This window comes from Cnephaeus nilssonii (genome assembly GCF_951640355.1).
Source record: "Cnephaeus nilssonii genome assembly, chromosome: 17".
Classification (NCBI taxonomy): Eukaryota; Metazoa; Chordata; class Mammalia; order Chiroptera; family Vespertilionidae; genus Cnephaeus; species Cnephaeus nilssonii.
Window position 1 is genome coordinate 22,427,085 of NC_137088.1, and position 14,408 is coordinate 22,441,492.

Genomic DNA, 14,408 nt, shown 5'->3' on the forward strand with positions numbered 1-14,408 from the left:
CCTTGTTATCTTCATGGAGATATAAATTTAATTTTAATTAAGTATAGTGTGAATATATAGTGTTTTTTCAGTTGTAGAAATAATACAATGATAGGTATTGTCCATCTTTAAAGCAATACAGTCACAAAATAATTTCAAGCTGGTCCCCATCAAGATTTTTTCATAAATATGCTGTTTGTTTCTCTCAAGTGTATTCATGTGTATATTTTTTTAAAACACAAATGAAAATAGTCTTTACAGAATAAAAATAAATGATTAAAAAATAGCCTCAAGGCTCACTTGTTCTGTTTTTATAGTTATACAGAAGCATTATTTATCAACTTTTTGCTTCATATCAGCTGGAAATTTGCATATATATTTATAGTTCATGTTAGTTACTTAATGAGTTAAATCCCACAATAAACACACTAATAGATAAAGAGACACCTGAAAAATAGGTAACTTGATATGTCTAGCTGCAGCTATACTGTGAAACTATTTTTGTAGTATTTTATTTATGCTTTTATATGTAATAAATATATAATTTTAGTTTGGCTTTCCTATGTATTAATGTTGCTTAATCATGCATCAAAAATATATATGTAGGTATGAACTTCCATAAGATATAATTTACACATGAATTTCCAATACATTAAAAACTTCTTCATTCATAAGGAGGTTCCCTAATGTAAAATAAATATGAAATCAGTAAGAATAGATGATAGGAAACAGAATACAGGACAATATGTTACAGAAAAAGATGTTATAAAATTATTGCATGCTGAAGTAAATACTTTAATCCTAATTATTATCACTAAAAAGTGACTGGAAATTAAATTTGAAAGGCTTTTAGGCTTTTTTTAAACAGACATTATATTTTTATTTAAAATTAGAATTTAAAGTCTTTATACAGAGACATTTTACAAATTATTACATAGACTAAATTTATACAATTGTTACACATCTGGGGCTGTACTGCATGGAAATGTTCATCACTCTTAAGTACTGTTAATTGGAAGGGTCTACTATTTTAGGAATATAGTTAATTTTTACTCATTTGAAAAAATATCCAAAAAGAATTTTTGGACTTTATGTACTCTTGTTTGTTTGTTTCTGTTTCATTCTCATCTTTTGCAAAAATACAATAGTACAGAATAAAATCTGAAAATAGAACAGTTTTCTTGCATTATAGGACCATCAAATTACCTACTTTGGGTGGGATCTTGGTCTCTAATTACAAATCCATGTTAATTATCCTTGGGTCAGGTATTCATCATAGGAATTAATTATCTTGCATAGGCTGGACTGTGGCTGTTGGCGGGTAAGGACAAAGCAATGGAAGGTTGTCGGTGAACATGGGGTTGTTTAGTATGTTGTAGCTCATTGTTGTTCTCCTTGGCATGATATTTTCATGATAATCTATACCTGCCAAACTTAGGAATAGGTGAAAGATTGGTTTGTTTTAGTTTTTTTCATTGAAAAATTTTAAATTGGGGTAAAAGATATATAACAGAAAGTATGCCTTTTTGACAATTTTTAAGTGCACAATTCAGTGGCATTAATTCTATTCACACTGTTGTGGAACCATCAACACAATCTGCTTCCAAATCTTTTCCATCATCCCCCATAGAATGTGCTTTACTTCTGAATTAACTTCTCCCTTGCGACAACAAATTTCAAGCATTATAGTGGAATTTAGTCCCAGTCCAGGTGTGATACAGTTGTTTCTGGTGGTGGCTTTCCTCCCTGATGGACAACTCCTGTCCATTGCCTTGTGGTGATGGGCACAGCAGTACAATATCAGAAACTCCCTTTGGCTGATACTCCTCCCAAAGTTCTGAACTAGGAATCAGGTGCATCAGATCCTCCAACTGTTTCTCCCTCCAGTTAAGCCAGGAAAGATTAGTGATGACATTCACGTCACTAAGAAGATTTGGTTATGTCTTGGCTAAAACGGTGGGTTGGGAATAGGCTGCTGTTTGACTTGGTTGGAGTTAAAATCCCCTGAGCTTCCTGGGAGTATTGCATGGCAGCTAGCGCTGTGAGGACCTGTCACTGGCTCTTGGGAATGGACCTTGTGAATACGTCAGTTCTGCCTAAGTGCAGCGACTTAGTCTGGAAATAAGTGGAACAGTTTTCAGCTGTTCGAGGAGAATCTCACTCCAGGCTGAAGTTCTTTTTTCGGGAGAAAACTCATGCTCAACTATGTTGACAAAAGAAATAGAGGAAACGGGGATGCTTCTGGCTCCAGCAAATAATAGGCTGGTTTTAGAACTTTACTTCCATGTGTAATTTTGTGGTTAGTCACTTATGTCTGTGATGGTAAATCGCATACCTTTACAGGATTTCTGGCACCTTAGTAAATCTCAAGCGAGTGCAAAATGCTGATTTATCTTGGTTCCTCAAATGGCATTTCTTTAATTGACAAATCAATGATCTAATAACTTGTCCCCCTCCTCCTCCTCCTTTTTTTTTTTTAATTTAGTGGCTTGCCTGCACATATATTCCTTAAATTTTGGAGAAAGTGCTGGTCCCAACACAATTTTAACTTTTCCAAGTGAACTCAGGATTGGCTTAAAAACTTCACTTGAGGATGCCCTAGCAGGTAGTATATTTGATTTCCTATCTTCAAAATATTACCTAACCCAGTGGATGCCAATCTGGGCTGTAATTGGAATCACCCTGGGAGCTCTAACCAGCTGAATGCCTGGCCATTGCAGTGGGGTGGAGCATGGACCTCTGGGTTATGGAAGGCGCTCCTCGGGTGATGTTAACCTGAAGCCCATTTTGGGAGCCACTGAACTAACTTCTGATCCCAGCACCTGGCTTTACTTTCTAAGACGTCAAGACTCTTCCTAAGATTTCATATAAAAATAGTTCTAGAGTTCCTTTCCCTGTGATGGCTGGCACTTGTAAGAGACTCCAGAAATACAGATGTAAATACACCCTCAAGGTGCTCACAGACTTGCAGTTTGGAGGGGCAGACATGTAAATAGGAATGTCACACTGAAGGACAGGTGGTAATGGTGGAACATCAAGAGGATGTAAGGAACAGCTGGAGAAGGCTTTGGAAGGAAGAGTGGAATCAAGCTTCACACTAAGAATATGGCAGAAGGGAGGCCCCAGGTGAGAAGCGGGAAGAAGGGCACTCCAGAAGGAATTCCGGGGGGGAGGGGTTTTGGGGGGGGAATGAGGCAGGCTGAAACTGTAAGCATTCTGGTGGTGATATCTACACTAGAGGACTCAACAGCCATCATAGGAATCCTTCCCTCTACCTACTCAATTTTTGGATCTAAGTCTAGATAGAGATACCAGTTTTGATGGAGCTATTACCGTTGTGTCTTAAGGTTATGATCCATACTGATATCTATGGAAATAAAGGTAGTTTTCAAAATTTTTGCCCAATACATTTTTGCTAAACACACACACACACACACACACACACACACACACAAAGAAACAACAACAACAACAACAACAACAAATGGCCGGGGGGGGGGGGGGGGGAGGGCAGGCTTGTAATATTTCTGGGTTTTTAGGCCCAGATAGTTTGTCAGGTTCTAGAAGCCAACTACAATGGTTCCTTTCCCTTACCCAGTTTTCCCAAAATTAGCATTAACATTGGCCTCCCTTTGCTCGGCTTTCATAATGACCTTTTTCTATTAAAACCATATCACAAATTACCGGTGGGTATTTACATCCACCCCAATGTAATTAGGAAACAACTCCTGATCACTATCAGTCTGGCTATAATGGAAACCCCACCTATTAGGGGGAAAAAACACCAAGAAAAAACAACAACACTCGAAGCCCCATATTTAGAGTTGATTATCATTGCTCCGTTATCTCCCCTGAAACATATTCAAGCTTCTTGCTGTTATTTTCTGCGGTATACCATTATTTGTTTGGTATCTGGATGCCCTCCCAGTTTGAGTAGGTACCTACATTAAAGCTTCCAAAAGACCCATTTCTAATGGCAACTATGCTTATGTAACGTGGGGGTAGAAGTGAGGAAGCGGAATGACTTTGTGACTTTTAACTTCACCTATGAGCTATTGAAATGCTCGCGGAAAGCAGCATTTAGGCTAAATGCATATTATTCCAGATGTACTGTAGGACCCTTTCAAATACAGACTGTCTAGAAGTCGTCTTAAATTCGTGTGCAGTGGCACACGAGCCTCATTGCATGCAACTTTACAGATCTATGGGCTAATTCTAAAATGGAAAATGATTTCCATTTGGACATTATTAGAATGCCTAAAAGCCTCTCAGCACCTCTAAGCCTTCTGGCCAGGTCCTGGATTGCCTTAGTCATCTTTAGAGAAGTTCACTAGGTAAATGCTGTCCAGTAGATCTTTCAGCAATGGTGGAAGTGTTTTATATCCTACACTGCCCAATACCCACCTAGAGCTATTAAACACTTGAAATGTGGAACTCAATTGTAAATTTTATTTAATGTCAGTGAGTGTAAATTTAAATGATATAGCCACCTTCCCCACCATTACCTCCTTTGGCAGTTCTCTAGAAGGAATTGTGATTGCAGTTAGCAGTGGGAGTTGGTTGCTAGTGACACTGAGCTTTTTGCTCTCATTTATTCATAATGTGAATATTGCTAGGACCGCATATGGATTCCTGGTAATGTGGCAGTGAGCAAGACACATGGTCTCTGTTCTCAGAGGGCTTACAGTCTAGTATGAGAGATATTTATTAGCCCAATAACTATCCAGCTTGTTAATTGATTAAGACTGTGATGACTTACAAAAGAGAAATGCTAGAGGCTATGGGAGTATAAAATGGGGGCTATACTTTCTGGTAAGATTAGTCAGAAAGTTTAATCAGAGTTTCGTTTGTTCACTAAAACAAGAAAAGCATGAGACAGCTTCCCTTCCCCAAGGTCAAGGCTGGGTCAAGCTGGCTGCAGGACCCATGGCTCTCAGAGTGGAAGTGTGCCTTGCCATGACCTCCAAAGATGTGGGGTCTGTCTGATTAAGCTGCATGCATACCCATATTGCAAACTTCTGAACTTGAGCAAGCAGATTCTGTCTTAAACTCTGCAGTTGTGATGATGTCAGTCACAGATAAGATGTGAGAAGAAGGGTGCAAATGTTTACAGGATATTGCATTTCCTCTCCCAATATATGTTTTGACAGTGTTGTTTGGGCTCCAGCCCCAGCTTTTTCCTCTCTGCTCTTACAAACTTGTATTTGGTCTATTCAAGAAACGATGTGGAAATCAGTCCTGACATCCCAGAAAGACAAAACGAGACACATGACAGCAAAACATATGGCTCAAATAGACATCCTTATATGGCCAACACAGACCATATTCCCAGAAATTCATATATGGAAAACACCACCTGCAGCTAAAGCCAAAAAACAAAGAGTTGACACGACAAAAAAGAGCAATATGCTACGTAAATTGTGCTGCTTTAAAACATGTAGGGAGATAGCCAACTGTATTTGAATTTAAAAAGATGGGGGGAAACTGTCCTTAGGAAGTGCTATGGTGGTAAGCATTGCTTTGCTAACACAGTCCCTGGCGGAGTTGCCATATCTTAAAAGCGTTCAAATTCTAAATGCTTTCTCTGTTTATTACAAATGTATGTGCTATTCAGAACTCTGAATGTGTTTTAATGCTTTCGGATATCTGCCTGCATATTTATCTTAATATGGTGCCATCTGAAAACATGCAGTAGTCCTTTCATTATTAAGTTAAAAAAAAAACTTGTATATCTGTTCCAATATTTTATCTTTGCTCCTCTTTTTGTAGCCAGTCTGAATGCCTTCTTATGGGATAAAAAATTGATGCGCTGTTGTACCTGTACATCACACATTAAATAGTTCATGTATTGCACTTGTACTATTTCATGTTCCTGAGGTTGCCTGTTTTGATATCTAGATTTATAAAGTTTACTTTGTTTTAACTTCTTCCAACACTTGCTTGCATCTTTATCTCCAGATATAAGATGCCTGTGTAGAATCAAATGTGTTTCCCCTCCTTGATAATTTATCCTCATACATATCCTGAGTAGTGGCATTTTTCTAATTATCTTCCTTTTTTTCTCCTTTATTTTAACCTGGGTTTGCACTGACCAGTGCTCAGTGGCTATAATGAGTATTCTAAGGGGAAGATAATTTATAGTAATTAAGTTTATCATTGTCCTATTTGACTTGGGAGGGCATAAATCTCTGTGTATCACTTTACTTATGTCATTTCTTACAATCATACAGTTCTAACATAGAGGACGGGCTTGAGGGGAAGTATGTATTTGTGAATAATAGATTCATAATTGTACTATATTATTCTTTATAATAAAGTCACTGTTAGATATTTTATCCTCATTTATTCTGCTTATCATTTTCCAAGTCCATGTCCATCCTTATTACACACTTTTGTGTTTGAGAGTTAGTTTGTAATTCCTGAATAAAAGATGCTATTCAGATTTAAAGATTACTGTTGTAATTCCCACATTTCATTAGCATTGGCCAAGTCATTAGGAGCCTAAGGCAATCAGGAAGCTTTTTGTCTTATTTACTGTGTAAATGATGGGATAAACTTATTTACAATATTTTATTCCAATGTGTCTTAATATTGTTATTTTCAGTAACCCTTTTTTGGTCTTCTCTTTGCTCAAATTGTGTTTTTGCTCAAAAACTATTTTTCTTCTTTTAAAAACTCTCAACTTCAGGTGAAGTTGCATGGATAATTTTTTTTTGTAGTCTAGAATTTTTCCTAGGTTTTTTTTTTTTTATGTTGCTATTTTTGTAAATTTGTGCAGTGTGACACTAGAATGCACTGTCCCTACTGAAAACCAGGCAGGAAAGCATGTCAGGCATCACCAGTTTGAAGCAACTAGTCAAACATTCATCTTGGAAATTCCTAACTTAACCTATCATGTTGCAAAAATCATTATGGAGATAATTCATTGCTATCTGCTTTTCTTTTAAATATTTCCTTATTTGTTACATTTCTTGTACTTCAATTAAAATATTCTTCTCCATATTTCCCCAGATTTCAACTTTTAAAAATGTGATCTCATTTGTTTATTTTTCTTGTTTTGTGATGCTGTCGTTTATTATCACATGTTCTTTCTTTTGCTCAAGGCTTGGGTTTATATGAGCCAAGATTCATGGTTGCCTTCCTCGATTTTGACTAACCTTTCCGGTTTGTGGGAGAAACTGGGGGGCCATTAGAGTGATATATTTTCATTGTGTCTCTCCTAAACTTGTCCTCCCCAGGAGGCCATTATTTCTTATACTTTATCTTCTACTTTACCTTCTGCTTTTCTTGGATTTCTAATGTAAACAGTGCCTGTAAGTGTGTATTGGTAGCTTTAAAGAGCTTAATTTGCATATTTTCCTCTTATCTCAGTACTTGTGTTAACTTGTTGCTTTTTTATGAGTAACAAAATGTTTATCTGACTGACTTTTTTTTCTCTTTTCCTTACTAGTATGTTCTGAAAAAATAATTCTTACAACATTTTTGTTTTTGTCTAATGATTAACTGCCTTCAGGGACTGAGATGCTAGTGCTCAAACCTAAGAGATAAACACTGCATCTCTTATTTTGGGTGAGATTGTAATGTTCTTCATTTTTTTTTAATAGGAATTACACTTAATAGATTATCTCAATTAGAGGATCTTACTTATGAGCTAATCACCCTTTATTGAACTGGGTAAGTTACCCTGGGGATTGCAGAAGTATTTACTGCAACAACAGATGCATTTCCCCACCCAAACTTTCTTGTCTTTCGCTGGTGTGAAACTAGTTTAAGAATGGTGGCATCTTTCCCTTTTTGATAACAAGTCAGGTCTCTTGTATTAAGTGACCCAAATTTTGTTGAAAGCGGCCACTCCAGGCCACGTCTGTCTCCCTCCAACGTGTTCTCGGGCTCAGAAGCGAGGGAGTTTTGAACCTACCTCTGACTTGGAGAGAAAGCTCTCACCCTGGTAGCTTTAACGTTGGCTCTAGAAATACTTGAGGACTCACCCTCTTGGAGGGTAAATATTCGCGAGAGCGTTTTAAAAAAAAGATCTTGGCCTTTATTCCTCTGCAAATGTTCCCGCACCGTCCGCGCTTCTCGGGAGAGCGCTCCCTCCGGAGGGTCCCCCTTCAGCCACTTCCTCGGTCCCGGGGCCTCCGTGACCTGCGCCTCTCACCTGCGTGTCCGGGCGCCTCTCCCGCGGGGCCGGCGCGCCCTCCCCGCCTCTCCAGGACGGATCCCTGGGCGCCCGCCGGCGGCGCTCCGGACCGATTCCTTTTTGTGGCTTTTGCGGCGCGTGGGTGGGTGGTTAGCTTTCCCCCCCGGCCCTGGCGCCCTCCTCCCCATCACTTTCACACACACCCTCCCCCGCCCCCCCCCCACCCCCCCCGCCAGCGCTGCCCCTCCTCCCGCGGCTCACTCTCGCACACCTGCCCCTGCCGCCCGCGCGGCGCGGCGCGCGCTCCCCTCCCCGCCGGCGGCCGCGGCCAGCGAAGCCCCCTCGCCGCCTCCCCCTGCGCCCTCCCTGGCGCGCCCGGCGGCGGCCGGCGCTGGCCCTCGCGCGGCGCCCTGTTATTCTGGGTATTGTGTGTAATAAATGTCGGGCCGCCTCACTCTAATCAAGCTCATTACAAATTCCTGCGCGCCCGGGGCCGGAAATCGTGCGCTCCCCCCCTCCTCCCCTTCCCGCACTCATTCACTAGTTACTTGTCTTTCTGCTTTTTTAACTCGCCGCCCCCGCCCCCTCCCCCGATCCCGGCCCTCCAGCCCGGGTTTTAATCCCCATCCCTTTTCCGCCTTCTCCTTGCACCCTACTCTCCCCCCCCCCCCCCCGCCCCGCCGCCTTCCTCCTCCGCTCCGCACCCCCTTCCTCCTCTTCGCCCTCCCCGCTCCTCCTCCTCCTCCGCCGCCGCCGCCGCCGCCGCCGCCACCGCCACTTTCTCGCTCGCTCCCGCTCCCCGGACGCGGCGGATGAGCCGGCCCCGCTGGGGAAGGGCTCGGGGCGGCGGCGGGCGGCCGGGAGGAGGCTGCGTGCTCGGGGCTGGGGCTGCGAGCGGGGTGATTGTGTATTAAAATGAGGAGGAGGAAGAAGAGGCAGCCACAGCGGCGGCGGCGGCGGCAGGCGCAGCAGCGGGAGCAGCGGCGCGGAGGGCTGCAGCCCGGGCGGACGCGCGGAGCCGAGCTGGGCACGGCGGCGGCGGCGGCGACAGCGGCCGGGATGAGTCAACTAATAATTTAATGGGGGCAGAGACGGCAGCGAGGGGGAGAGCGAGAGCGAGCGAGCGAGGGGGTGGGGGGAAGAGAGAGAGAGAGAGAGAGAGAGAGAGAGAGAGGGAGAGAGAGAGGGAGAAACAGCCCCGTCCGGGGACTGGCGCTCACACGCACACAGACGCGCGCACACACCTCTCCCCGTGCCACCCGGCAACCACCGGCCTCGGCACAACAACAGCCACAGCCGCCCTCTGGCCCGCCCGGTGACCGAGCCAGAAAGCCGGGGCGACTCCCCAGGACGCTTCCCACCCCCCTTCTTGCATTTTGGGAAACTCCTCATCAGTTTTGTTGGGGTTCCTGCGTTTCTTTCCCCCCCACCCCCCTAAGTCCCAGGGCCATTGTGGTGCTCCTTGTTTACCTCGGACTCTGGCCGAGTGAGAGCGTGGCGACTTTTTTTGGGGGGTGGGGAAGGGGGGGCGGGGAGTGTGTCGCTGCTGAGGCGGTGGAGGTGGCTGGGGGTGCCTTCTAATTCCTTCCTCCCTCTCCTGCCCTCCCCCCTCCACCCGCCCCCCCCCCCCCCCAAACCCCTTCTCTCTCCCCTTCACTCACTCGGCTCCCCAGACGCTCGCAGCCCCGCGTCCATGGGCAGGGAGAGGGTCCTCGGGGCTGTCGTCAGCGAGGGCCGGATCAAAAGTGGCGTTTTAGTGCCTTTCCGGGCTTTTTCCGCGACCTCCCGGCCCCCCGCCCTCGCTGCGCCCCGGCAGATGCCCTCGGGGAGGGTGCGAGGCTGTGGGAAGAAAGTTTAAGGTTTGTTCCTATCAGGCGCAATTGTCGGGGAGGGGCGGCGGGGGCGAGTGGCGGGGAGGCGAGGTGGCCTTCCCCGCGCCGCGTCCTCCGGGGTCCGCGGAGAAGAACATTGCAAGTGACAGCCCGAGTGGACTCGGTGTCCCCGCACCGAAAACCCTGCGCGAGCCGAGGGAGGGGGCCGAGCAAGGGGGCACCTGGTCTCCCCTTTCTGGAGACCTTGTCCGCAGTGAATTTTTTTTTTCCTTTTCTTTTCTTTTTGAAAGAATCCTCAGCCACCACCTCGCCTCCCCAGCTCCACCACCGTGTACAGGGTTTGCTTTGTTTTTTACGATTCTTCCCCCCAACGAATCACTTGTCAGATCAATTTTATCTTCGCCCTCCTCCCTCCTCCCCACTCTCCCCTCCTCCCCCTTCGCAAACCCCGTTCTCCGAGGTTAGACATTTTACAAACCCATATATGTTGTTTTTCGAATTGTGATTTTTTTTTTTTTCTTTTTAAAGCACTCTTTCCCCCTCCGCCCCCCATGGCTACTCTTCTAGGCGTTTATTTCTGCCCTTCCCCCGCTTAGGGGGGCGGGGGTAGGGGGAAGAGAAAATAATACAATTTCAGGGGAAGTCGCCTTCAGGTCTGCTGCCTTTTTTTTTTTTTTTAATTAAAAAAAAAAAGGGACAGAAAACATCAGTCTTGAACTTCTCTTCAAGAACCCGGGCTGCAAAGGAAATCTCCTTTGTTTTTGTTATTTATATGCTGTCAAGTTTTGAAGTGGTGAGTTTCAGGTCGGTTTTGCTAATTTCACTCAGTAAAACTGCAGTGTTTCTGTTTCTAGATAGTACTTTGCTTCTTTGTCTCTTTAAAAGGTCACAGTGAAAGCTTGGCCTGGATCGTGCCGGCCATGTGGAATGGATAAGGGCATAATCTCTTAAAATGTGATTATGGGGTTCCGTGGGGGCGGTGAGGGAGGCCATTTAGCCAGGAACTCCTTGAAAGGATCCCACATTGCAGCAAAAAAACAAAAACAAAAATGTTCTTGAAACCGGAATTTCGTGCTTTTCTTTTTTTGTGTGTCAAGGGAAATAATCGCTGTGTCTGAGTTCACTGTTTTAGTCAGTAGTGATCACATATGGACTTGGTTTATGGACTGGGAAATGGGATTTTGAGAAAGCAGCCTGCTTTCTGTGTGCCAACCAAACGTTACACGAAAATGGACTTTAAAATGTGTAACTCACAAGAAACTCTTGAGCCTGGCATCTGTTGAGACGGAGTGAGTTCCTGGGCTGTCAGTAAAGCAGGCCCAGTGGAGACTGCTCTGTGCAATTCCAAACGGAGGTTTGGTGAACTTTAGCCTTGGGCATAGAGTTTAAATGAGTAAATTGGGTGTTTTATGTGCATGTAATTTTGCTTTATAATGTAAAGCTTTTTACAAGATGACTGAGTGTTTAATTGACGCTTATGGGTGGGTATTGGGAGGACAATTTTGCATGACCTATATGATGTTTTGATTATCAATACATTAACTAAATTATCATCTATCAGTTTCACTTGCTGTATACTTTATAATGCTGCTAAGCCTCAAGACTGCTGAATGTGTTTTGTAGCATTAACTTTGATGCTGATGCCTACTTTTTTCTCTTTCTTTTTTCTTAAAATTGCCCCACGGGTGAAGTATTTTCTTTTCAAAGCATATGTTTTAAAATTCATTTTCTGCCCTAGGGTAAGGCAACCACTTTCAAAAAAAGCAGCTCTGTATTATAATCCACATGTAGCATTACAAAGAGTGTTTTGAATAAGTTAATAACCATTCCTCTCTAATTTTGGCTTTAGTTTAATATAATGGAGAAGAGTAATCTTGATAAAAAGTGGTTAAAAGAGGCACATTTATTGTTAATGAACCTCATAACCAAAAACAGATGGGACCTCGATCAATGGTAAACCTTTAGTTCTCAGCGTGCCACCCTGGAGTACAAGGATAAATAGCCATTATTTCTCAAACTTTAGAGTTCTTCAATTGGCATTCTTAAGGTTGCTTTTAAGCCTACAGATTACCATTGCCCCCTCCTCCCCATTCACCTCTTTTCTTGATTATAATGGACAGAGTAATCTATGGTTAAACAGAAGAAAAACATGCTTATAGAAAAGGCATGCTAATATAAGCTGGCTTTCAATAAATCGGATCTAAATAGCTTTTCCGGTGTAATAATTTTTTAAAAGTACAAGAGATGTCAAATTACTAGACAGCTGGAGGAAAGTAGTAATTATCATATTCTATCTGATTTTTTTGAAATATGATCCCTTCCCCCTTCGTATTGGTAAGCTCAGTACTTCAAGTACTATGAAAGTTCATAATTCCACTCACCTGTTCTTATCAATTCTAGTTAAAACTATTTTAAAAGTGACTTGGATATTGCGCTCATTGTTTTATCATAAACCGTATGAAAATTGATGTCCATTGTATAATTGAAAATAATTATCTATAAATTTTTTTTGAAGTCAACCAAGATGTTAACTTCATTGCATACTGAGATTATTTTTGAAAACTGGCAATTGTGTTTTACCTAAATCAAGATTTTTTTGAAAAGCCAGTTTGGCACCTGGATCTAATGCTAATATCACAAAGTATTTTCACGTTTTTTGCTATTTAAATTAGAGCATTCTATTACTAAAGTACTCCTAAATGTTAACTCTAAACATGTGAGTCGTAATGCTTCAGTACTTGGAATATTTGAACAAGTCCTCCACCTAACATCCATTTGCTTAGGGGTGAAATGATCCAATCACACATTTGAGCCAAAACTTAACTAGATATATAACAGGTCACGTAACTCTTGCAACTTTCACAGTAGAAAACTTTTTCTACAAATTAACCTGTAAAGCCACTGGGGAGTGTAAAAATTAGATGTTTGCTACCTTCTTTTGAGGTGGTATGTATATACGTGTATCGTTTTTTTCCTCATAAAAATTCAGCTATGTGTACAAACACACACATATATATATATAACAGATTTAACTAATATTTTGGACTGTGATCATTTTTCCATCCTTGATTAAAGTGTTACTGTTTTGTTCTGTAAAGAGTTGCTAATTTTTAAAAATTGGGACTGTATAAATGTAATTTATTTTCTTTCTGGCTGTATTGTGGTGATTCTTGTTTTAGAAGTAAAGCCCATTCCCTCGCCCCCCCCCCCCCCCCACTTAGTTTTGGTGGTAGGTCACAAATTACCTTTTATTCACGTGTGTTAATACAGTTTTCACAAATTATCCTGTTAACTTGAATGGACATATGCTGTTATCTAGAAACATAGTAACATCTATATTATATATCTAGCTGAGTAATCTTACAAATTATATTTGTGAAGAGAGATATCTAGGGGTAAAACATTTACATGATGTATATATGTAAATACAGGGAGAGAGAGAGGGGGAGAGAGAGAGAGAGAGAGAGAAACACCCCCCACCCATCCAATTCTAACCGCATCTTCTTTTTAAATTCTGGCAGGTGATCTTTAGAGGGTAACTGAGTATGGATCATTTGAACGAGGCAACTCAGGGGAAAGAACATTCAGAAATGTCTAACAATGTGAGCGATACGAAGGGTCCACCAGCCAAGATTGCCCGCCTGGAGCAGAACGGGAGCCCACTGGGAAGAGGAAGGCTTGGGAGTACAGGTGGAAAAATGCAGGGAGTGCCTTTAAAACACTCGGGCCATCTGATGAAAACCAACCTTAGGAAAGGTAAATACTTTCGAGCCAAATCCTGGAAAGCTGTGAGCCCTGTGCCTACCCGAGGCTACTCTGTGTGGGTGTGGAGAGGCTGAACGCGTCTGCAGGTCCTTTGCCTTGATTCTCTTTCTGATCTGAAATTAGCTACATCCCTGGCTGCCTTGTCAGTCACGTTTTGAAAGTGGAGGCTCTGTGTTTGAGTGGAGCATCTTACTCTGCTACTACAGACTGGAATTATTGGACATTTACGTTGATAAGGACTGAGTCCAACATAATGGTCTTTAGCTCCCCAAGGCTTCCAGGTGTTATTGAAGTAGAGGATATATACGCGGCTATTGCTTGTACTCTCCCTGCTTAGGAATCAGCCACTGGCGTTTCCATCAGATTACTAGTTGTAAAAGACAGGTTCAGAGGTAATGGAAATCTTATGTGCTATGAGGTAAAAGTTTTGTGATGTCATTTTTGTGGCTTGTTTTCTTGAGAGCAAATGCATTATTTAGCAAATGGAAAAAAAACCTGATAATTCTAGTTTTTACGTTTGCTATCACTGGGTATTTTTGATAAAAGGAAAGGCAGATTTAGGCAAGTTTATAAGGGGAGGACGTGTAACTGTGACTCCTTTCTACCCATTTTATGTTAAGTTGATGAAGTTGAACAACTTTGTGTTCAACACTTGTTCATGTAAAGCAGTGCCTGTGCTGGTTACAATGTGT

At 42.5% G+C, this 14,408-nt stretch overlaps 1 protein-coding gene across 5 annotated transcripts in view; it reads left to right on the plus strand.

Moving 5' to 3' along the window:
* Positions 1-14,408, plus strand: part of SATB1 (SATB homeobox 1) — a 103,550-nt gene that overhangs the window by 10,950 nt on the left and 78,192 nt on the right. The window contains exons 1-2 of one of the 5 annotated variants that reach the window (XM_079795647.1): positions 8,914-10,755; positions 13,473-13,707. In XM_079795647.1, coding sequence (XP_079651773.1) covers positions 13,497-13,707 — 211 coding nt within the window. In that variant the 5' untranslated portion in view covers positions 8,914-10,755; positions 13,473-13,496. Of the gene's footprint in view, positions 1-8,913; positions 10,756-13,472; positions 13,708-14,408 lie in introns of those variants that run through there. The other 4 variants (XM_079795646.1, XM_079795649.1, XM_079795650.1 and 1 more) reach the window with 4 other exon arrangements.